General features: G+C 43.3%; 1 protein-coding gene and 1 pseudogene across 1 annotated transcript in view; both read right to left on the bottom strand.

Annotated features, from left to right (window-relative positions):
* The window catches only part of EMILIN2 (elastin microfibril interfacer 2), a 56,817-nt gene extending 55,063 nt beyond the window's left edge, over positions 1-1,754 (bottom strand). Inside the window, exons 1-2 of the mRNA XM_063077102.1 lie at positions 1,590-1,754; positions 971-1,093 (exon numbers count right to left, since the gene is read on the bottom strand). Coding sequence (XP_062933172.1) covers positions 971-1,093; positions 1,590-1,729 — 263 coding nt within the window. The 5' untranslated portion in view covers positions 1,730-1,754. The remainder of the gene's footprint in view (positions 1-970; positions 1,094-1,589) is intronic.
* A 15,299-nt stretch (positions 1,755-17,053) lies between these two features.
* LOC134362160 (mitochondrial import inner membrane translocase subunit Tim10 B-like) lies at positions 17,054-17,347 on the bottom strand (annotated as a pseudogene).
* Positions 17,348-22,986: the final 5,639 nt, after the last annotated feature.

Raw genomic sequence — 22,986 nt, 5'->3', positions numbered from 1 at the left:
AGTGTCTGAAGTCTCATCTGCTGCCCTCTGGAATAAGTTTTCCTGGAGTACAAGTTCCAGTCTGTCCGTTAGTTTTGCCAAGGGCAGATCCGCCTGCTGACTACGCTTTGCTGTAATGACAACTGTGCTCTAATACAATCAACTTATTCTTACTGGAAAACAATTAATTTCAGCCATCCCAACAGCCATTCATTCACATTGGCCCGTCTTCTGATATATGACATACACAAAAACTTGCTGCTTGATGACAATTGAATGAGTGGGATGCATTTAACAGAAACTGTACTCTAGTGTAGCACTTCCTCTTTTTTTTTAAGATGGCGAAATCTTTATAAGCAAAAAGATGATTAATTCTTCCCCTTGTCTTTAAGGACCATTCTGTCCAGACAACTTTTTAGCGAATCCCTAACTATAAATGGAAAACAAACCAAACCAAACCAAACAAAAACACACTTGTATGCAAACTATTCCTGAGGGCTTTAGCTTACAGTTCTACAATACTGGAAGAGGTCAGTTTTGTGGGGACACTGGATGAAACTCCATGTTTTAGAACACTGGCTAGCCAAACCACTCAGTTAATCCTACATTTAAAAGTTTTTAGCAGTATACATTTTGGATTCTTCTGTGTGTCCCAGAACACACAATATGGATCTAATTAGGTTCAGTTGCCTTATGTTAGTAATAAAATTGAATGGGGAAAAAAAGAGAAGTGGGGGCGGGGGCTTTCTTCACCCCCCCCCCCCCCCCATGCCCTGGCGATCACAGAGTGACAAATCGGCGCACCCTCCATGATCACTCAGGGCAGCGCACGCTTCTTAAATACCCCAGCGTGGCTGGTACCGCGCGCAGCGCTCAAACCTTTCCGCTGCTGGGCTTCCACCAGATCTGGAAGAGATTCACGGAAGGGCTGGAGGCCAGCGCTCCCACCCACCCCACCCCCACCCCCACCGCTCCCCGCCCCGCGACTTACACCAGCGCGGACGGACAGGGCATCTGGTTCCAGGCACAGCTGTACTGAGCCTGGATAAAACTCTCACTCCCCTCGTGCACAGAGCAGCTCACGTTCTTGCTCACGATGTAGGCGCACCAGTTCCTGGGGTGAAGGAGAGAGAGGGAGAAGGGAACAGAGTAAACCGGCAGAACAATGAGGCCGGGGGAGAGGGGACGAGCTGGTACAGCTGGGGACCGAGGACGGTCAGGGAGCCCGTCGCCCCCTGCGGGGACGGGAGCTGGTCCAAGCAGACGCCGGAGGGTGCGCGGGGGCTCTTTGGAGAGCTTACACCCATACCCGACGAAAGGTAGGGAAAAGAAAAGCACCCACGGTCCCAGGGGCTGCTGGAATTCCTGCGAGTAGACTCCGGACGGCACTGCTCTGCGGGACTCTCCTTGCACCCCACGCCCCCGGAGTCAGCGCTCCTTGAGGAGCCCTCAGTGGAGCGCACGGCCACCCGGAGGAGTCCCTCGGGCGACCCCCGGCTGCCGCTCGTCGCCTCGACAGGGCAGCCCCGGGGCCCGGCGGCGGGTCGGGGAGGAGTTGCTGGGGGCCCAGGGCGCTTGGGTTTGGGGCGAGCAGAAGGGCGCGCACTTACTTGTTCCTGGCGCCGGGCCTCGCGGGGTACCAGGGCTGCGGGCCGGCGTGGCACAGCCCCGCACCGCCCAGGGCCAGCAGCGCCAGCGCCCAGCGCCAAGGCGCGCGGGGCCGGGGCCGGGGCCGGGTCGGCTGCCACATGCTGCGCGCGGCGGGCGCTCCCCGCCTGCTCGAGTCCGGAGCGCGGCGGGTCGCCACGAGGCTGCCGGCTGCCGGGGCGCCGCTCGGGAAGGCAGGAGGCCGGGGCGCTGGGCGGCGCCCCCACCCGCGCTGCGCGGCCGCCCCCTGGCTGCTCGCTGCCGCTTCTCCTTTTGCAGCCTCGTGCGCCCTGCGCTTCTCCCCGGTCCCTCAATGACGCACAGGTCCCCCCGGGTGCCGCCCTCTCTATTTCACTTCCCTGTCCGAAACGTGACTCTCTCTCCACCGCGTCGCCCTGTCTCCTGTCCCCTCGCCTCTCGGCAGGGGTTTTGGGGTGAAAGAGCGAAAGGGTTTGGGCTAAGGGTCTATTTTACAGAGTTTCCAATTACTCATTCCTTTGGTCTCTTCCCAGACGCGGAGCAACTCCGCCTCCCACCTTCCAGCGGGCGCGTCCCCGGCCCCTCGGGAAGAGCGGCAGTCGGCCAGTCTGGCTGTCCTGCTGTCACGAAGCCTGGGTGCCGGCTTCCCGGGGTGAATGAGGGACATCTTCATCAGTCTCCGAGCGGTGGGCAGCGGGGGCTCGGCTCGGATTTCTTCCTCTGGCAAGACACTGCCATTCTCACGACGTTATGGACTTTGGCGAGTTCAGAGGGCGATGAACGCCGGTCCTCTTCTCTTTCTTTACCCAGCACTGCCTTATGCATCGATTTAACGTTTGCAAGTCAGCGTGCGGGGCAGCAGGACCACAGAAGCAACAGCCCCGCCGCGTCCCAACAGCTTCTGCAGCACAACATCAAACCGTTCTGGGCTGCGCTCGTTTCTGCAAGGTGATCTCACAGCCTCTGCTTCTGATGTCCTACTCTGAACTTTATTTTTCTATCGATGTTAAAGGCATTTGTTGCACACGAGTCTCTCCTTTGCTTCTTAACAGTTCAGACACTGCTAGACATATTTGTCTGTTCTTTTACTTTCTTGCATGTTTTCTGCCTGTTCTTGAGTTACACTAATCTCTACCAACTTCTTTTTGGGGTGAAGAAACTCCACAGAAGAATGTCAAATAAAATCACCACCAAAATGTTGTATTTCAGGGGTGTTGAAGAGAGCTATGTGTTTGAGATGACCTGCTGCAGCTAATGAACACCGTAATGAGGTTATTTGCAGACTGCATACATAAACTGCAAGACACCGTTGGCCGTGAACTATGTGGATAATATAGCTTTGCTATGTTCCTACTCTACTAAATGAAACCATTCGTCCATTTTGTTTCGAACATGCTTTGATGGTGTTGTTGGACCTTTTGATTTGCAAATGAAAGAAAGAAAATTCCCTAAGTAGAAACTCCACAAGGGCCAAGCAGAAAATTGCACCACGGTAAGGACATAATCTGTCCATGAACTCTCTAATAGAAGATCATGCAAATAATGGACCGGAGTCATCCCAGCCTTCAAAAGAGCCACCCTGGGGGTAGAAATAACAGAAAGGGATAAAAAGCCGGCTTGTGTAACCCGATCTGTATTTTTCTGTATGACTTCCCAGTCCTCTCTGTCCTAACACCATTTTGTCCATGAAGTGTCATAGGGAAGAAATGGAGCATAGAAATGAAAAAGAGCAAGAGAAGGAAAAAAAAAAAAAAGGAGGAAACACAGAAGTCGTGTATGTCTACGACTAGCAGCTAACAACTACAACTTCTCTTTGATACAGGTCATTCTCAAACTTAAAGGTAATTTGAACTGATCAAGTCAAATCCGTTTTTTCCATTGAATCAAAGTTATGCTAGGAAGCTGTGCAAGAGTTTGAGGACCAACTTATCATAGGGATGAACACAATATGTCCATCAGCTATAAATGGCATTTATCAGTAAATGAATTTTATTCTGAGCATCTGTTATAAACTAGGCATTGTGCAAAAATACTGAGGATTCATGAGCAAGCCAAACGTGACATAAGCTCTGACTGTAGAGCTTCCAGGAGTTGCTGTGCAATGAAGGGTGTTAAAGCTCCTGACGCAGAGTCGCTATAGTGAGCCAGTGTTTATCACATGCGTTTCTTTAGACACAGGTCCACGTATCCCTGGTGTGAGGCTGCTCTAGGAAGAGGAAGAAGACTCTTGGCTCTCAGAAGGTTCCCGGGAGACTTGAGGTCAAGATTCCAAGAGAGCTTCTCCCTTTTCTTCTCCAGCCAGAGGAAGGGATGCAACAAATTCGGGAACCAGAATGGCCTCCAAGGAACAAGGCAGAGGGAAGCTTCCTGAGAATACTGAGCTTAAGCACATTAAGAAACAGACTAATCGGGCAGGTCATCTGGTCCCAGCCATACACAGCAATGTGGATATGATTGGCAGAATGCTGCAAGTGTGAATTTTTTGTATGCTGCCAACTTGAAAACTGTCTGTTTCCTATAACAATCTGATGAAATTTCTTCTGCTTTTAAAACAAAAGTGTCTCATGGTAACTTACACCGTTGATTGTGTGACCAATTTACCTAAAGTAAAAATCCAAGGTAGAGCTACTTCATAAACCCATTCCTTCATTCCATTGTTGGTGATGAAGTAAGATGCTCTTTGGGCTCTGTATTTGGGGACATTTCTCGCGAAGCAGAGAGCCTGCTGAGCCTCCAGAACACCCTCACCCCCTCAGTGGCTTAGTGGAAAAGGAGTGTGGGTAGCCATTACTGGGGCAGCAGGCAGGCACATTTCCGCCAGCCCAACCCCAGTCATCTGGGCACAGGACATTTGGTCAAGATGAACCGATTTGCATCTAGGATGTGGTCAAGTGTCATGAGACTACCCTGGGCTTCCCACCCTACTGATCCTTCATCTTTTCTTTGTAGATGACAAAAAAATTTCTCCCCAATTTCTAGGTGTACTTTTAGGTGTCTTTATTGCTTCTTCGTTCTGCTTATCTAATGATGGAAAAAGAAAGTCTTTGAAGACTAGAAGATATCTTGAATAAATTATTTCAAAGTGTTTCTAACATATAACCCTAAGATAATGTCTTGCACATTTATAAATTAGTGGTAAGACACCCCTTTATTCTTTTTTAAAAATGCAGTTTGATAGGAAAAGAGAGGAAAAGTAGCTCTGAGAAAAATTAACTGGCTGCACCATCTAGCTCAGTCTAGCTAGTCTGTTTTGGAATGCCAGGGTTCGGGTGGTAGAATTTGTTTAGCTCCATTTGAGAAGGCATTGCTTTGGACAAGGCACATTCAGAACAAATTCAGTAAGTCTCCAGACTTCAAAATTTACAAATAACAGCTACTCGCCTATCTTGTCAAAGGCTTTGATCAAATAGGTCAAAACAAAGAACATTCGCTCTCTTCAATTTTTCTTAACTTACTTATTTGCAAATATCCCATTTACTATATGCATAGCTAAAGAGTAAAATCTCAATATCTTCTGAACCCAAGACTGATCTTACATGACATTCTTAAGGACTACAGCCATTATTTTAACCATCTTTCTTGAGAGATGCCAGGAGGAACTTCTATATGGATTAGGGGTGTGTGCCTTAATACATTTTACACTATCACCTGAGAATTTTAAAACTATGAAAAGTTGAAATCATGTCTGAAATTACACATAAAAAAGTGTTTAAGAGCTCATGCAATGGAGATAGTGTACTGTTCAAAATTCGGCACCCTCACCTCCTTAGCAGAATGATCTTGGACAAGGAATACCCTCCTATCCTCAGTTTTTTCCTCTGAAAATTGGAATAGCTCCTGTGGCTGTTGGAGGGATTAGTTGAGTTACCGCATGTAAGCAGGTTAGCATAGTGCCTGGCACACAGGAAATGGAGGGTGAATGTTGACAATTGTTATTGTTACTAACCACTCCGGTGAGTAACAATACAAATTTGCAGTCAGGTTCTTTTTTTTTTTTTTTAAGAGATTTTAATTTTAATATTCTAGACAGCAGAAATAAGAATGTGTTAAAATAACTTTCTGGTTACTTTTTCATTGAACCATAATTATACATATTTGTGGGGTACAGAGTTGAATATCAATACCTGTGTACAATATGTGATGATCAAATCAGGATAATTAGTATATTCATCATTACAAAACATAATCATTCTTTTGTCCATTAACCAATTTCTCGATAACCTCCTCACCCTTTCCCATCTCTAGTAACCACAGTTCTGTTCTCTCTTTCTGAAAGTTCAATGTATTATTGTAACTGTTCTTTCTTTCTTTCTTTCTTTCTTTCTTTCTTTCTTTCTTTCTTTCTTTCTTTCTTTCTTTCTTTCCTTCCTCCCTCCCTCCCTCCCTCCCTCCCTCCCTCCCTCCCTCCCTTCCTTCCTTTCATTTATTTATTTTTTAGCCCCCACTTATGAGTGAGGACATGTGGTATTTCTCTTTCTGTCCCTGGCTTATTTCACTGAACACAATTTTCTCCGAGCTCATCCATGTTGCTTCAAATGACAGAATTTCATTCTTTTTTATGGCAGAATAGTATTCTATTGAGTGTACATATACCACATTTTCTTTATCCAGTTGTCTTTTGATGGACACTTATGTTGGTTCCATATCTTGGCTATTGTAAATAGGGCTGTGATAAATATGGGAGCACAGGTATCCCTCTGACATGATGATTTCCATTCCTTTGGGTATTTACCCAGCAGTGGAATTGCTGGATTGTATGGTAGTTCTATCGGTAGTGGTTTGAGAAACCTCTAAACTGTTTTCTTTTTTTTTTTTTTTTTTGTCTTTTTATGACCGGCACTCAGCCAGTGAGTGCACCGGCCATTCCTATATAGGATCCGAACCCGCGGCGGGAGCGTCGCCGCGCTTCCAGCGCCGCACTCTCTCAAGTGCGCCACGGCTCGGCCCTCTAAACTGTTTTCTATAATGGCTGCACTATGTTACAGTCCCACCAACAGTGTAGGGGGGTTCCCGCTTTCTCTGCATCCTCACCAACATTTCTTATTCTCTGTCTTTTTGATAATAGCCAGTCTAATGGGGGTGAGATGATATCTCAATATGCTTTTGATTTGCATTTCCCTGATGATTAGTGATGCTGAGCGTTTTTTCATGTACCTTTTGGCCTTTTGTATGTCCTCCTTTGAGAGATGTCTGTTCAGCTCCTTTGCCCATTTTTTAATTGGATTATTTGTTTATTTTACAGTTAAGTTGTGGGGGTTCCTTTTATATTCTGGATATTAACCTCTTGTTAGATGTATAATTTGCAAATATCTTCTCCCATTCTATAGGTTATCTTCTTATTCTGTCAATATTTTCCTTTGCTGTGAAGAAGCTTTTTAGTATGACATAATCCCATTTGTTTACTTTTTATTTTGTTGCCTGTGCTTTTGAGGACTTATCCATAAAGTCTTTGCCCAGTCCTACATCCTGAAGTATTTCCCATATGTTTTCTTCTAGGAGTTTTATAGTTTCAGGTCTTTTATTTAAGTTTTTAATCCATTTGGAGTTTATTTTGGTATATAGTGAGAGGTATGGGTCTATTTTCATTCTTCTACACATGGATATTCAATTTTCCCAGCACCATTTATTGAAGAGACTGTCCTTCCTCCATTGTATGTTCTTGGTGTCTTCATTGAAGATCAGTCAACTGTAAATACACGAATTGATTTCTGGGTTCTCTATTCTGTTCCATTTGTTTGTGTGTCTGTTTTTATGCCAGTACCATGCTGTTTTGGTTACTATAGCTTTGTAGCATAATTTGTAATGTAATGTCACCAGCTTTATTTATTTATTTATTTTGCTCAGGATTGCTTTGGTTGCTCAGGTCTTTTGTTGTTCCACATGAATTTTAGGATTGTTTTTTCTATTTCTGTGAAGAATGTCATTGGTATTTTTATGAGGATTGCATTGGACTTTTATTTATTTATTTATTTATTTTTAATTTTATTTTGTCGATATACATTGTGGTTGATTATTGCTCCCCATCACCAAAACCTCCCTCCCTCCTCCCTTCCCCCCTCCCCCCCAACAATGTCCTTTCTGTTTGCTTGTTGTATCAACTTCAAATAATTGTGGTTGTTATATCTTCTTCCCCCCCCCCCCCGGTATTTGTGTGTGTGTGTGTGTGTGTGTGAATTTATATATTAATTTTTAGCTCCCACCAATAAGTGAGAACATGTGGTATTTCTCTTTCTGTGCCTGACTTGTTTCACTTAATATAATTCTCTCAAGGTCCATCCATGTTGTTGCAAATGGCAGTATTTCATTCGTTTTTATAGCTGAGTAGTATTCCATTGTGTAGATGTACCACATTTTCCATATCCACTCATCTGATGATGGACATTTGGGCTGGTTCCAACTCTTGGCCATTGTAAAGAGTGCTGCGATGAACATTGGCGAACAGGTATACCTTTGACTTGATGATTTCCATTCCTCTGGGTATATTCCCAACAGTGGGATAGCTGGGTCGTATGGTAGATCTATCTGCAATTGTTTGAGGAACCTCCATACCATTTTCCATAGAGGCTGCACCATTTTGCAGTCCCACCAACAATGTATGAGAGTTCCTTTTTCTCCGCAGCCTCGCCAGCATTTATCGTTCAGAGTCTTTTGGATTTTAGCCATCCTAACTGGGGTGAGATGGTATCTCAATGTGGTTTTGATTTGCATTTCCCGGATGCTGAGTGATGTTGAGCATTTTTTCATATGTCTGTTGGCCATTTGGATATCTTCCTTAGAGAAATGCCTACTTAGCTCTTTTGCCCATTTTTTAATTGGGTTGCTTGTTTTCTTCTTGTAAAGTTGTTTGAGTTCCTTATATATTCTGGATATTAATCCTTTGTCAGATGTATATTTTGCAAATATTTTCTCCCACTCTGTTGGTTGTCTTTTAACTCTGTTAATTGTTTCTTTTGCTGTGCAGAAGCTTTTTAGTTTGATATAATCCCATTTGTTTATTTTTCCTTTGCTTGCCCATGCTTTTGGGGTCGTATTCATGAAGTCTGTGCCCAGTCCTATTTCCTGAAGTGTTTCTCCTATGTTTTCTTTAAGAAGTTTTATTGTTTCAGGGTGTATATTTAAATCCTTAATCCATTTTGAGTAGATTTTAGTATACGGTGAGAGGTATGAATCTAGTTTCATTCTCCTGCATATGGATATCCAGTTATCCCAGCACCATTTGCTGAAGAGGCAGCCCCTTCCCCAGTGAATAGGCTTGGTGCCTTTGTCAAAGATCAGATGGCAGTAAATGTGTGGGTTGATTTCTGGATTCTCTATTCTATTCCATTGATCAGTGTGTCTGTTTTTATGCCAGTACCATACTGTTTTGGTTATTATAGCTTTGTAGTATAGCTTAAAGTCAGGTAGTGTTATGCCTCCAGCTTTGTTTTTTTTGCTCAGCATTGCTTTGGCTATGCGTGGTCTTTTATTGTTCCATATAAATGACTGGAGAGTTTTTTCCATTTCTGAGAAAAATGTCTTTGGAATTTTGATGGGGATTGCATTGAATTTGTATATCACTTTGGGTAGTATGGACATTTTCACTATGTTGATTCTTCCAATCCAAGAGCATGGGATATCTTTCCATCTTCTTGTATCCTCTCTAATTTCTCTCAGTAGTGGTTTGTAGTTCTCATTATAAAGATTTTTCACCTCCTTGGTTAACTCAATTCCTAAGTATTTTATTTTTTTGGTGGCTATTGTAAATGGGCAGGCTTTCTTGATTTCTCTTTCTGCATGTTCGCTATTGGAGAAAATAAATGATACTGATTTTTGTGTGTTGATTTTGTATCCTGCTACTGTGCTGAAATCATTTATCAATTCCAACAGTTTTTTTGTAGAGGTTTTAGGCTGTTCGATATATAGGATCATGTCATCTGCAAACAGGGACAGTTTGACTTCATCTTTTCCAATCTGGATGCCCTTTATTTCCTTCTCTTCTCTGATTGCTCTGGCTAGTACTTCCAACACTATGTTGAATAGGAGTGGTGAGAGTGGGCATCCTTGTCTAGTTCCTGTTCTTAAAGGAAAAGCTTTCAGCTTTTGCCCATTCAGGATGATATTGGCAGTGGGTTTGGCATATATGGCTTTAATTATGTTGAGATACTTTCCCTCTATACCTAACTTATAGAGGGTCTTTGTCATGAATGAGTGCTGAACATTATCAAATGCTTTTTCAGCATCTATAGAGATGATCATATGGTCCTTGTGTTTGAGTTTATTAATATGGTGTATCACATTTATTGATTTGCGTATGTTGAACCAGCCTTGCATCCCTGGGATGAATCCCACTTGATCGTGATGAATAATTTTTTGTATGTGTTGCTGTATTCTGTTTGCTAGTATTTTAGTGAGGATTTTTGCATCTATATTCATCAAGGATATCGGCCTGTAGTTTTCTTTTTTGGTTATATCTTTACCTGGTTTTGGTATCAGGATGATGTTTGCTTCATAGAATGAGTTTGGGAGATTTGCGTCCGTTTCAATCTTTTGGAATAGTTTGTAAAGAATCGGTGTCAATTCCTCTTTGAATGTTTGGTAAAATTCTGCTGTGAATCCATCTGGTCCTGGGCTTTTCTTTGTTGGGAGCCTTCTGATAACAGCTTCAATCTCCTTTATTGTTATTGGTCTGTTCAAATTTTCTACGTCTTCACGGTTCAGTTTTGGGAGCTTGTGTGTGTCCAGAAATTTATCCATTTCCTCCAGATTTTCAAATTTGTTGGCGTATAGTTGTTTATAGTAGTCTCGAATGATTCCTTGTATTTCAGATGAATCAGTTGTAATATCGCCTTTTTCATTTCTAATTTTTGTTATTTGAGTCTTCTCTTCTTTTTTTTGTTAGCCATGCTAATGGTTTGTCAATTTTATTTATCTTTTCAAAAAACCAACTTTTTGATTCGTTGATCTTTTGAATTGTTTTTTGGTTTTCAATTTCATTCAGTTCTGCTCTGATCTTAATGATTTCTTTCTGTCTGCTAACTTTAGGTTTGGATTGTTCTTGTTTTTCTACTTCTTTAAGGTGAAGTGTTAGGTTGTTCACTTGCCATCTTTCTATTCTTCTGAAGTGAGCATTTAATGCAATAAATTTTCCCCTCAATACTGCTTTTGCAGTATCCCACAGGTTTTGGTATGATGTATCATTGTTTTCATTAGTTTCAAGAAATTTTTTGATTTCCTGCTTGATTTCTTCTTGGACCCATATGTCATTAAGTAGAATGCTGTTTAATTTCCATGTGTTTGTATAGTTTCCAGAGTTTCGTTTGTTATTAATTTCTAGTTTTAATCCATTGTGGTCTGAGAAGATACTTGGGATAATTCCAATTTTTTTGAATTTATTGAGACTTGATTTGTGACCTAATATGTGATCTATCCTGGAGAATGATCCATGTGCTGATGAGAAGAATGAATATTCTGAGATGGTTGGGTGGAATGTTCTGTAGATATCTGCCAATTCCAATTGGTCTAGAGTCTTGTTTAGATCTTGTGTTTCTCTACTGATTCTTTGCCTAGATGATCTGTCTAATATTGACAGTGGGGTGTTCAGGTCCCCTGCTATTATGGTATTAGTGTCTATTTCCTTCTTTAGGTCTAATAGCATTTGTTTTATAAATCTGGCTGCTCCAACATTGGGTGCGTACATATTTATGATTGTTATGTCTTCTTGATGGATCAGTCCTTTTATCATTAAGTAGTGTCCCTCATTGTCTCTTTTTATGGTTTTTAGTTTAAAGTCTATTTTGTCAGATATAAGAATAGCTACTCCAGCTCGTTTTTCTTTTCTGTTTGCATGGTAAATCTTTTTCCATCCTTTCACTCTTAGTCTGTGTGAATCTTTATGGGTGAGGTGGGTCTCTTGTAGGCAGCATATAGTTGGGTCCTGCTTTTTGATCCAGTCAGCCAGTCTGTGTCTTTTAATTGGGGAATTTAAGCCTTTTACATTAAGAGTTGTTATTGAAAGGTGTTGATTTATTCCTAGCATTTTATTGGTTGTTTGGTTGTCTTAGGTGTCTTTTGTTCCTTGCTTTCTGATTTACTGTTTGGTTTCTTTGTTTGTTGGTTCCTTAGGTTGTAGATAGTGTTTTTGTTAGCTTGTTTTCTCTTCATGAATGCCATTTTTATTATACTAGCGGGTTTAGATTTTTCTTGGGTTTTTATGGCAGTGGTAGTTATTTTTCAGGAACCAAACCCAGTACTCCCTTGAGGATTTCTTGTAAGGGTGGTCGTGTGGTAGTGAACTCCCGCAGTTTTTGTTTGTCTGAGAAATATACTATTTGCCCCTCATTTTGGAAGGATAGCCTTGCAGGGTAGAGTATTCTTGGCTGGAAATGTTTGTCTTTTAGTATTTTGAAAATATCATCCCATTCCTTTCTAGCTTTTAGGGTTTGTGATGAAAAGTCTGATGTTAACCTGATTGGGGCTCCCTTATAGGTGATTTGACGCTTCTCTCTTGCAGCTTTTAAGATTCTCTCTTTGTCTCTGAGTTTTGCCAATTTGACTATGACATGTCTTGGAGAAGGCCTTTTTGGGTTGAATACGTTTGGAGATCGTTGAGCTTCCTGGATCTGAAGATCTGTGATTTTTCCTATACCTGGGAAGTTTTCTGCCACTATTTTATTGAATATGTTTTCAATGGAATCTACATTTTCCTCCCCTTCTAGAATACCCATGACTCGGATATTTGAGCGCTTAAGGTTGTCTGATATCTCTCTCAGATTTTCTTCAATGTCCTTGATTCTTTTTTCTTTCTTTTTGTCTGCTTGTGTTATTTCAAACAGCCCATTTTTAAGTTCAGAGGTTCTCTCTTCAACTTCGACAAGCCTGCTGGTTAAACTCTCCGTTGTGTTTTTTTATTTCGCTGAATAACTTCTTCAGTTCAGCAAGTTCTGCTACATTTTTTTTAGGACATTGATTTCCTTGTACATTTCCTCTTTCAGATCCTGTATACTTTTCCTCATTTCATCATGATGTCTAGCTGAGTTTTCTTGTATCTCATTCAGTTTCCTTAGAATTATCACACGAAATTCCTTGTCAGTCATTTCAAGGGCTTGTTGTTCTATAGGATCTAGAGTTTGAGATTTATTAACTTTTGGTGGTGTACTTTCTTGATTTTTTGCATTTCTGGTATCTTTTTTTTGGTGTTTATTCATTGTGGCAGGGGGTTTCACAGTCCACTGGTTTGAGACTAATGACTAACTGGGATGTTGCTGTGGTTGCCAATTTCGTATGGCTCCCTCCGTGACTGCTCAGTTGGCCTCTAGTGCCTTGTGTGTGTGGTTACCTCGGGTCTTGGGCTTCTCCGTGGAGCCACCTTTCTGGTCAGCTTGGACTCTGCTGGGCTGGTGGATCACGTACCACAGGGTGTGTGATCTCTGTTGAGCTTTCACTTCCTGTGCAGGACTTCTCCCCGTTCCGTTTGCTCTGGCCCAGGCTGTTAGATCGTGCAGTGGCGACCCCACCGGGTGTGTGGTTTCTGTCAAGTCTCCGCCTCCCTGGCCGCACGTCTCCCCACTCTGTGCACACTGTGCTGGGCTGGGGTGTGTCTTCTGCACCCCTGTCTATCAGCTGGGCCTTCAAGACCCTGCTCAGCACCGCCTCGCCCAGGAAGTCTACCAGGTTTCTGCTAGGCACAGACGACCAGTCGGTCTGGGTGCCTTTGTAGCACTGTGTAGTTCTTTCTCGGGTCTTGTTCACCTTTGTATCCCCCCGGTATAAACCGAGTCTAGCGCCCGCCTGCGGCCTGCTCTCCGGCAGGTTCAAGCGGACCTGGGAACTCTCCTACCACACTATTCCCAACCAGAAATTCGTTAGGCTTTTTTCCAAACTGGTGGCCGCAGAGATGGTATCTGCCTCCCAGTAACAGGAAGTTTACCGGGGGCCGGAGTCCAGGGTGTGGTGGAGTGACAGTCGGCCCGCCCGTACTTCCTTGCCCTCCCGACACTGGCCGGGGACGCCCCATGCCACCAGCCCCGCCAGAGAACCGCGGAGGGAGTGGGAGAGGAGGCCGGCCCGCAGGCTCCGGAAAGCCCCGCCCCGGGCCAAGCAAGTGGGAAGGCTCAGTGATGGCCGAGCTGGGCTGAGCTGCCCGCACCTGGGAAAATGGAGGCAGCCCCGGGGCAGTGAGTGGCCTGGTGGTGCAGGTGGGAGCCAAGTGGGCATCTGCCCCCCAAACAGAACTTGGTCAAGGGTCACTCACAGGGTTGTGCCAGGTCAGGTGCTCACTCTCTGTCTCTGGTTTGTTGCCTTCCCAGTTCTCGGCCGCTGCCACCTCGGGCTGTTCAGTCGCGGCACGGCTCGGGTGCTCCCAGGAATCTTCTTTAATGCTGGCCTGAAACCTCGAATCCTGAGTAGGGCAGCTGGCCGCCTTCAGCGCGGCCCCAGCCTCCAGGATCCTGGCTGCATCCACAGCAGCCCTGGCGCCGTGTTCCCTGTTTCGAGACTCGCTTTTGCAGCTAAGAAACAGTTCTTTTACTGCTCCACACTTCAAAGCTGTTGCCTGTAAGTGAGGCAGCCTCTCCTGCTGGGGGCAAAGTGGCGGTCACCCCCCACAACCGGCCAGCAGCAGCGGTCCTCCCTTAAGAGATGGCAAGAGGAAGGTCCACAAGTTTCCTGGCTGCCTGAGGCCCAGTGGCCGCCTTTTCCACCTCAGCTATTCCGCGCCAACTGCCGCAGACGCCGCCATCTTGAAAAGCCGGTTTATGTGTTGCATTGGACTTTTAGATCACTTTGGCTAGTATGGACATTTTCACAACATTAATTCTTCCAATCCATGAACAGGGAATGTCTTTCCATCTTTTTGTGTCCTCTTTAATTTCTTTCAGCAGAGATTTATAATTCTTATTGTAGAGATCTTTCTTCTCCTTGTTTAAATTTATTCTTATGTATTTTGTTTGTTTGGTGGCTACTGTGAATGGGCTTGCTTTCTTGATTTCTTTTTGTGCTGATTTGTTGTTAGTGTATAAAAATGCTGCTGATTTTTGTATATTGATTTTGAATTCTACAGCTTTACTGAATTCATTTATCAGCTCTAAGTATTTTTTGGTACAGTCTTTAGGTTTTTCTACATACAGGATCATGTCATCTGCAAAGAGGGACAAATTGATTTCATCTTTTCCAATTTGGTTGCCCATTATTTCTTTCTTTTGCCTAATTGCTCTGGCTAGTACTTCCAACACTGTGCTAAATAAGAGTGGTGAGAGTGAGCATCCTTGTCTTCTTTCTGTTCTTAAAGGAAAAGCTTTTAGCTTTTCCCCATTCAGGATGATATCAGTGGTGGATTTGTCATATATGGCTTTTACTGTGTTAGGATACTTTCCTTCTATACCTAATTTGTTGAGAGTCTTTATCATGAAGTTATGTTGAATTTTGTCAAATGCTTTTTCTGTGTCTACTGAGATAATCATATGGTTTTTGCCCTTGATTTTGCAAATGTGCTGTGTCACATTTATTGATTTGCATATGTTGAACCATCATTGCATCCCTGGGATGAATCCCACTTGATCATGATGTATAATCTTTTTCATGTGCTTCTGTGTTGTTTGCTAATATTTTGTTAAGGATTTTTGCATCTATGTTCATCAAGGATATTGGCCTGTAGTTTTCTTTTTTTGTTTTATCTTTCTCTGGTTTTGCTATAAGAGTGATACTGGCCTCACAGAATAAGTTTGGGAGAATAGCCTCTTTCAATTTTTTGGAATAGTTTGAAAAGGATTGGTATTAATTCTTCTTTAAAGGTTTGGTAGTATTCAGCAGTGAAGCCATCCAGTCCTGGGCTTTTCTTTGTTGGAAGACTGCTGACTACTACTTCAAGCTTGCTGCTCTTATTGATCTGTTTGGGTTTTCTATTTCTTCTTGGTTCAGCCTTGGTAGTTTGTGTGTGTCCAGAAATATAACCATTTCCTCCAGATTTTCAAATATGTTGGCATATAGTTGTTCATAATAGTCTTTAATAATCCTTTGTATTTTTGTGGTATCTGTTGTAACGACTCCTTTTCATTTCTGATTGTTGTTATTTGTGTCTTCTCTCTTCTTTTTTTTAGTAAGTCTAGCTAATGATTTGTCTATCATGTTTATCTTCTCAAGAAAACAACATTTCCTTCCATTGATCTTTTTTTTTGGTCTCTTTCATTTAGTTCTGCTGTGATTTTAATGATTTCTTTCTGGTTACTAGTTTTGGGATTAGATTGTAGTTCTTTGAAGTGTAATGTTAGGTTATTTATTTCAGATCTTTCTATTATTTTGATGTAAGCATTTATTGAAATAAATTTCCCTCTTGGTACTGCTTTTGCAGTATCCCATAGGTTTTGGTATGATGTGTCTTTATTTTCATTAGTTTCAAGAAATTTTTTGATTTCCTGTGTAATTTCTTCTTTGACCCACAGGTCATTCAGAAACATGTTGTTTAATTTCCATGTGTTTATATAGTTTCTAAAGTTTCACTTGTTGTTGATTTCTAGTTTCATTCTGTTGTGGTCTGAAAAGATTCTTGAAATGATTTCAATTTTTAAAAATTTGTTGAGAGTTGATTTGAGACTTAATATGTGGCCTATCCTGGAGAATGTTGCATGTGCTGGTGAGAAAAATGTATATTCTTTAGTTGTTGGATGAAATGTTCTGTAGATGTCTGCCAAGTCCAATTTGTCTAAAATATATTTTAAATCCTGTGTTTCTCTGTTGACTTGTTGCCTAGATGATCTGTCCCATGTTGAGAGAGGGGAGTTGACATTCCCAACTATAATTATATAATATGGGGTCTATCTCTTTCTTTAGGTCTAATAGTGCTTGCTTTATATATCAGGTGCTTTGATGTTGGGTGCATATATATTTATGATTGTTATATTCTCTTGCTGGATAGATCCCATCATTGTTATAAAAAGACCTTCTTTGTCTCTTCTTACAGTTTTTGGTTTAAAGTCTATTTTATCTGATGTAAGAATAGCTACTCCTGTTGGTTTTTGTTTTCCATTTGCATGGTATATCTTTTTCCATCCCTTCATTATTACACTATGTGAGTCTTTACAGGTAAGGTAAGTTTCTTGTAGGCAGTATATAGTTGGGTCTAGTTTTTTAATACATTCAGCGAGTCTATGTTTTTTGAGTGAGGAATTCAATCCATTTACATTCACAGTTGTAATTGAACAGTATTGTCTTACTCCTGGCATTTTATTGATTTTTGTATGGTTGTTTTAAATATTTCTTTTTATTTTATTTTTATTTATTTATTTATTTTTTAAAGATGACCAGTAAGGGGATCTCAACGCTTGGCTTGGTGTTGTCAGCACCACGCTCAGCCAGTGAGCAAACTGGCCATCCCTATATAGGATCCAAACCCGTGGCCTTGGTGTTATCAGCACCACACTCTACTGAGTGAGCCACGGGACGGCCTTAAATATTTCTTTTTAAAAAACCATCATGGCTAGCTGCTTAATGATGAGACTCCAAGCTGTTCAGCAGCAATGCCTGGCACAGCTGAAGCAGCTTCATAGTTTGCGATGGGTGCTATACCAGAGGCAGGCATGAACTGTGTGGCCATGAGGCAGGAGTTGGAATGGATCAGCTTCCCAGCACAGCTGTGCAGACAGGCCTCCTCCTCAGTGTCCAGAGCTCAGTGGTACAGGCTGGGCACATAGCGCTGGAAGCAGAATTCTGTCCTCTGATTATAGACCAGCAAGAAATCCTGCAAGTTTCTCAGTTGCTGCTGCTGCTCCATTACGGTGTTCTATGAAGGAATTTGTTTTGGAACAACTCAATGAGCTCTTTGGGAGAATCAAGAGCTCTACATAACCTTCAGATCATCAGGCAATTCAATGGTAAATATCTTCTTCCTGAAAAAGATGAAATTAATTACTAATTCCATATCCCTTAATTTTTTTCAGATGTTTATTAGACCTATGAATACTTCCTACAGCCAACTTACCCCATATACCATATTTGAGAAATAATCACTGTCATACTTACAGTGTGGTTTTGACCACATTTTTTACATCATAAGAAATAACTGACAAGAATAGGCCCTTGGATTTTTTTTTTAAATAATTTATTTTATTTATTGAATCAAAATCGATTATACATATTTTGGGGGTTGAACATTGAGATATGTTGATTAAATCAGTATTACTAGCATATATATTGTTACAAATCATAATTATTCTTTATGCCCCTTGTCCAATCTCTCTCCTTCCCCCCTTTCCTCCCCCTCTCCCTTCTAATTGCCCTAGATTTCTTCTCTCCTTCTGAAAGAATAATGGTTACTCTGTTAACTTATTGCCTAGATGATCTGTCCAATGGTGAGAGATGTGATCAGGTCCCCCAATATTATCATAGAGCAGATGCTTCTTCTGTTACTCTGAAATGGGTTTTGTGTAAAGAGACATCCTCTTCTTTTCTTTGTCTCTGCTGGTGACTCTGCTTGTGTGAATGCACTCCAGTGGTTGGCGGACCATCTGCATGGTGGTTGTGGTGTCTAGCCACTTTTGCAGCAGCCATGGTTATTGTGGTGGCTGTGGTGGGCCACCCACGTGGGGTTGCTGTTTTTGGCATGCTCCTTGGCACTGGTGGTATGCCTGGTTGTGGGGTGTGTTTGGTCCCCTTCTCCATGCCTCTGGTCCATGGGCAGAGCCCAAGGCACTGGCGCCATATGCCTGGTTGTGAGAGAGGGGTCCAGTCCCCTTCTCCATGTCCCAGGTCCCTGGGTGGGCCCTGAGGTACAGGCGCGGTGTGCCTGGTTGTGGGAGAGAGGTCCATTCCCCTTCTCCTTGCCTCGGGTCCCCAGGCGGGCCTCAAGGTGCTGGTGTGGTGTACCTCGTTGTGGGAGGGTGGTCCAGTCACCTTTTCCATGCCCTGGGACCGTGGGTGGGCCCCGAGGGGCTGGCTTGGTGTGCCTGGTTGTGGGAGAGAGGACCAGTCCCCTTCTCCATACCCCAGGTCCCCAGGTGGGCTCCAAGGTGCTGGCATGTTGTTCCTGGTTGTGGGAGGGTGGTCCAGTCCCCTTCTCCATGCCTCAGGTCCCTGGGTGGACCCTGAAACGCTGGCTCAGTGTGCCTGGTTGTGGGAGAGAGGTCCATTCCCCTTCTCCTTGCCTCGGGTCCCCAGGTGGGCTCCGAGGTGCTGGCATGTTGTGCCTGGTTGTGGGAGGGTGGTCCAGTCCCCAACTCCATACCCTAGGTCCCTGGGTGTGCCCCAAGGCGCTGGCGTGGTGTGCCTGGTTGTGGGAGAGAGGTCCAGTCCCCTTCTCCATGCCTCAGGTCCCCAGGCAGGCCCTGAGGCACTGGTGCAGTGTGTCTGGTTGTGGGAGAGAGTTCCAGTCTCCAACTCCATACCCTGGGTTCCTGGGTGGGCCCTGAGGCACTGGCTCAGTGTGCCTGGTTGTGGGAGAGAGTTCCGGTCCCCAACTCCATACCCCAGGTCCACAGGTGGGCTCCGAAGTGCTGGCATGGTGTACCTGGTTGTTGGAGGGGGTCCAGTCCTTTTCTCCATGCTTCAGGTCCCCAGGCTAACCCCAATGCACTGGTACAGTTTGCCTGGAAGTGGGAGTAGGGTCTGGTCCATAGATCCAAGCCTCCGGTTCCCAGGCAAGCTGCAAGGTGCTGGTGGTGTGCTTGGGCCTGAACTAATTTTTTGTCCTTTGCTTCTAACAGGGGGAACTTCCTGTGGGAACCAGTACTTGAGTGTGTGGTTGAGCTAAATTGCTGCTTTGCTGCTGTTTCCCTAGGGAAGGCTTTTTGTGCAGCTCAGGGTTTAATGGTTGATCTTATAGGTACTTCTGGTTCTCCAGATACTCGGTGGATCTGTGTTCTGTAGAATCTCTGATCTGGGCCTGAGTTTTTTCATCAAACTGCACCCCATGCAATTCTGCATTCCCGACCAGTCTCCTCTGAGTGGTCCTGTGCTGATTGGAGGGCAGATCAGCCATCCTTGCTGTGTCCCAGTGTTCCCGTCATGGGCCTGTCTCCCCCACCACCCATGCTCCAAACACTTCCCATGGGACCGGCCCTGTGCCGTCCCTTGCAATGACTCACCGGCCTCTGAATGGCTCCCTTTTCTGGTTGTTCTGGCTCCTCACTCCTGTGTGGGTCCACGTGAACCCTATTAGTGGTCTTGCTGTCCTCGGGGCCGCCAAGGCCCTCTTCTTCCCTGCTGCCTCCAAGTAACTCCACCTAAAGGGCACAGCCACGGCTTCCGCCGGCTCCTGCTCCATGTGCTCAGCAGCTTGAGCCTTAAAGCAGCCGTGGCCGGAAATGCTCAGAGCAGCTTTTTCTTTCTCTCATCGTAGTTTCTCCTGCCTTCATGAACTCCGTACGTCTCTCCTCCTCTTCCCCTGAGCTTCAGCGGCCCCAGCTTAGCTGATGTTACATTTTTATAGTTGTAAATTGGTTGATTTGTTGGAGAGAGTGACGCTGGGGACCATCTATTCCGCCATCTTGATTGGATCTCTGGCTCTTGGAATTTTTGTTTGTTTCCAAGAAAGTGATAATAGTTTAGGCAATAATGTCTTCGTATATATGAGCCACATCAAACTATGGGGTAGTTCATCATTTATTTATGGAATGAAAGTTAATTGTTCTGGAATCAACAAAATTTTCTGAATAGGCAGAATGTGTTTGCTGATTTTAAAATAAATTATTAAAGTTTAGCACAATTTTGGTTCATAATCATAATAGTATAGACTATTTGTGAGCAAATGAACTCTTTCTAGTATTTCAGGTTGTGCGATTCTAAACAATGTTTTAAGTATTGTTGATTCATTAACACTGAACTCATGGCCAACGCCACTGAAACTCATGTCTGAATGAAGCTTATCTAGAGCACGCATTTTCTCCATAAGGCACATCGCAGCCTTCTTGTGCTTAGGAACAGTAGACAGCACTTCAGCACTCTGCTTGGGAGCTATTTTAAACTCACCAGCAAAAAGCACAAAAATGCAAAAAAAAAATGGGGCAGTTAAACTTACCTTGGAAAGGACACTCATTTTTAGTAGGAGCTGAAGCAAGAAGGCAGACACAGCCTTGCTGGACCTCAACCAGGAACGTGCTCATCAGGTGACACATATCCACAAATGACCATGAAAAAGCCATGAATATTGCTCTTGGGGCTACAGATAAATTTTAGGGAGTAAGCAAATTCACCCATAGGGAATCTGTGAATAATGAGGATTAACTACACTTCAACTAAAATCAGGGAACATTAAGAAAATGCTACATTTCCTTTTCCGAGGAAAAGGAAAATTTCTTGGAATTTTGTCAAAAGATTTGTTTAGTCAGTAAGAATACTGAGGAAGTTTTGTATGTTGAACACTGTACCAGGCAAGATGGGAGCCAGAGAAGAGTAGATCTAGTTCTTTGCTATCTTAATTGAATGGGAAGCAAAACCCACATATGAAATGGCTTAAGAACATTTATAAAGTTATGTTCAGTAAACACAAGATAGCATAGTAAAAAACTGTATACCTAAGGGCCAGCCTGTGGCTCACTTGGGAGAGTGCGGTGCTGATGACACCAAGGCCACAAGTTCAGATCCCTATATAGGGATGGCCGGTTGCTCACTTGGGAGAGTGTGGTGCTGACAACACCAAGTCAAGGGTTAAGATCCCCTTACCAGTCATCTTTTAAAAAAAAACAAAAACAAAAAAGACTGTATACCTATGTGAGGATGAAGAAATAGAGCTTGAGGTGATCAGAGAGGTTGGATATTAATTAGGAGAGATGGTGAAGTAGTATGGGTTTGAGCTGAGTGTTTCTCTTTTTTGTTTGGTTTGGTTTTGCTTTAAATTGGCCATTACTGTAGATTGGATTTGCCCCCAGCCCCCAACAACCTCACTGAGGCTTGGTCCCCACTGTAACTGTTGAGTGTGGGAAATCCTATTACGGTAATTGAAAGGTGGAGCCTTGAAGAGGTGATTGGATTGTAGGACCACGCCATAATGAATGGATTAATAATGGTGATCAAGGGCATGGTTCTGAGGGCTTTAAAAGGAGAGTACACGAGGAATTATTGCTCTCTCTTCTCTGCTTTGCCATTTTCTGCCATGTGAGACCCCTCGGTCACTGTTGCCACCACCAAGACCCTCACCAGATGTGTTCCCTGGACTCTGGACTTAGCCTCCAAAACTGTAAGCAGTAAATTTTGTTTTCTTTCCAAATCAGCCAGTCTCAGGTATTTTGTTATAAGCAACAGAAATGGACTAATACAGCCATGATATATAAAATTAATGTAATTTGCAAAAAAGGGAACAATTAATGTATCCTTGTACATTGCATGTTTTTAATAAAAAAATGCGGGGGCCAGCGGGTACATTAGCTAGACTGAGGTACGCAGACTTACAAGTAGCCAGGAGGGCAGTGAGGCAGGGAGGCCAGGTAAGACTGAGCAATAATGGACTTGAGGAAAGGGTACAGGACATGCCACTGTTAAAGGACACGGAGGGCTGGCCGGTTAGCTCATTCATTAGAGCATGGTGCTGATATACCAAGGTCAAGGGTTCAGATCTCCATACCAGCCAGCCATCAAAAAAAGAAAAGAAAACAAACACACACAAAGGATATGGTAAAGGCTGGTTGAGAAAAAAACTCTGGTTCGTTTTCTCCCATATCCAAAGATAGGTAGGATGACTAGATGTCCTAATTTGCCCCGGCCGGTCCCAGGTTAGTCCTGTTGTAGATCAGTTGACACTGTTAATTATTTTCAGTGTCTCCTTTCATCTTCAGAAGTGCCCGGGTTTGGATAATAAATTAAATGGTCATTCTAAGAGACCTAAAGTGAACTGAAAGCCACACTATGTTTGTTTAACACATCTTTATAAAGGCTAAAACGTCAGTAAATATCAATGTAAATAATAAAACCAGAAAATAAGAAGAGCTGGACTGCCATAAGTCATAACTTTACTGGGGGCAAATTCATCTCCTGTTATTGCTTTATGCATTTTGGTAACTTCTGAAGTTTATATTATTAGAAAAAAAAAAAGTGGATTAAGCACTTGGGACTTGGCCGTTTAGTTGGTTGCTGATGAAAGTGGACATTTGCATGAGCTTTCCTTGGCTCTGTCTTCTCAGACGCGTTTAAAAATTAAGAATCAGAGACATTTCACTACAGCATACTTTCACTCTCATTCTCAGGAGCGAGGTGAGAAGAATACCGCGTGGTGCTGCACTCCATTGAGATGCCTGGGCACAATTCCGTAGCGCAGAGCGGGTAAGGTCCCGTTCATACACAGCCCACAATCTAGGCCACATTCACATCTTAGAACAATAATTATTTAGAAACACGAAAACAATGTAAACAATATGCTTGAATCAGATCAAAATCATCATACTTTCTGACTAATGGAAAATACAAGGTAAGACAAGAGTTTCC

This window comes from Cynocephalus volans, chromosome 13, assembly GCF_027409185.1.
Source record: "Cynocephalus volans isolate mCynVol1 chromosome 13, mCynVol1.pri, whole genome shotgun sequence".
Taxonomy (NCBI): domain Eukaryota; kingdom Metazoa; phylum Chordata; class Mammalia; order Dermoptera; family Cynocephalidae; genus Cynocephalus; species Cynocephalus volans.
This window is presented reverse-complemented; position numbering and strand designations above follow the sequence as displayed.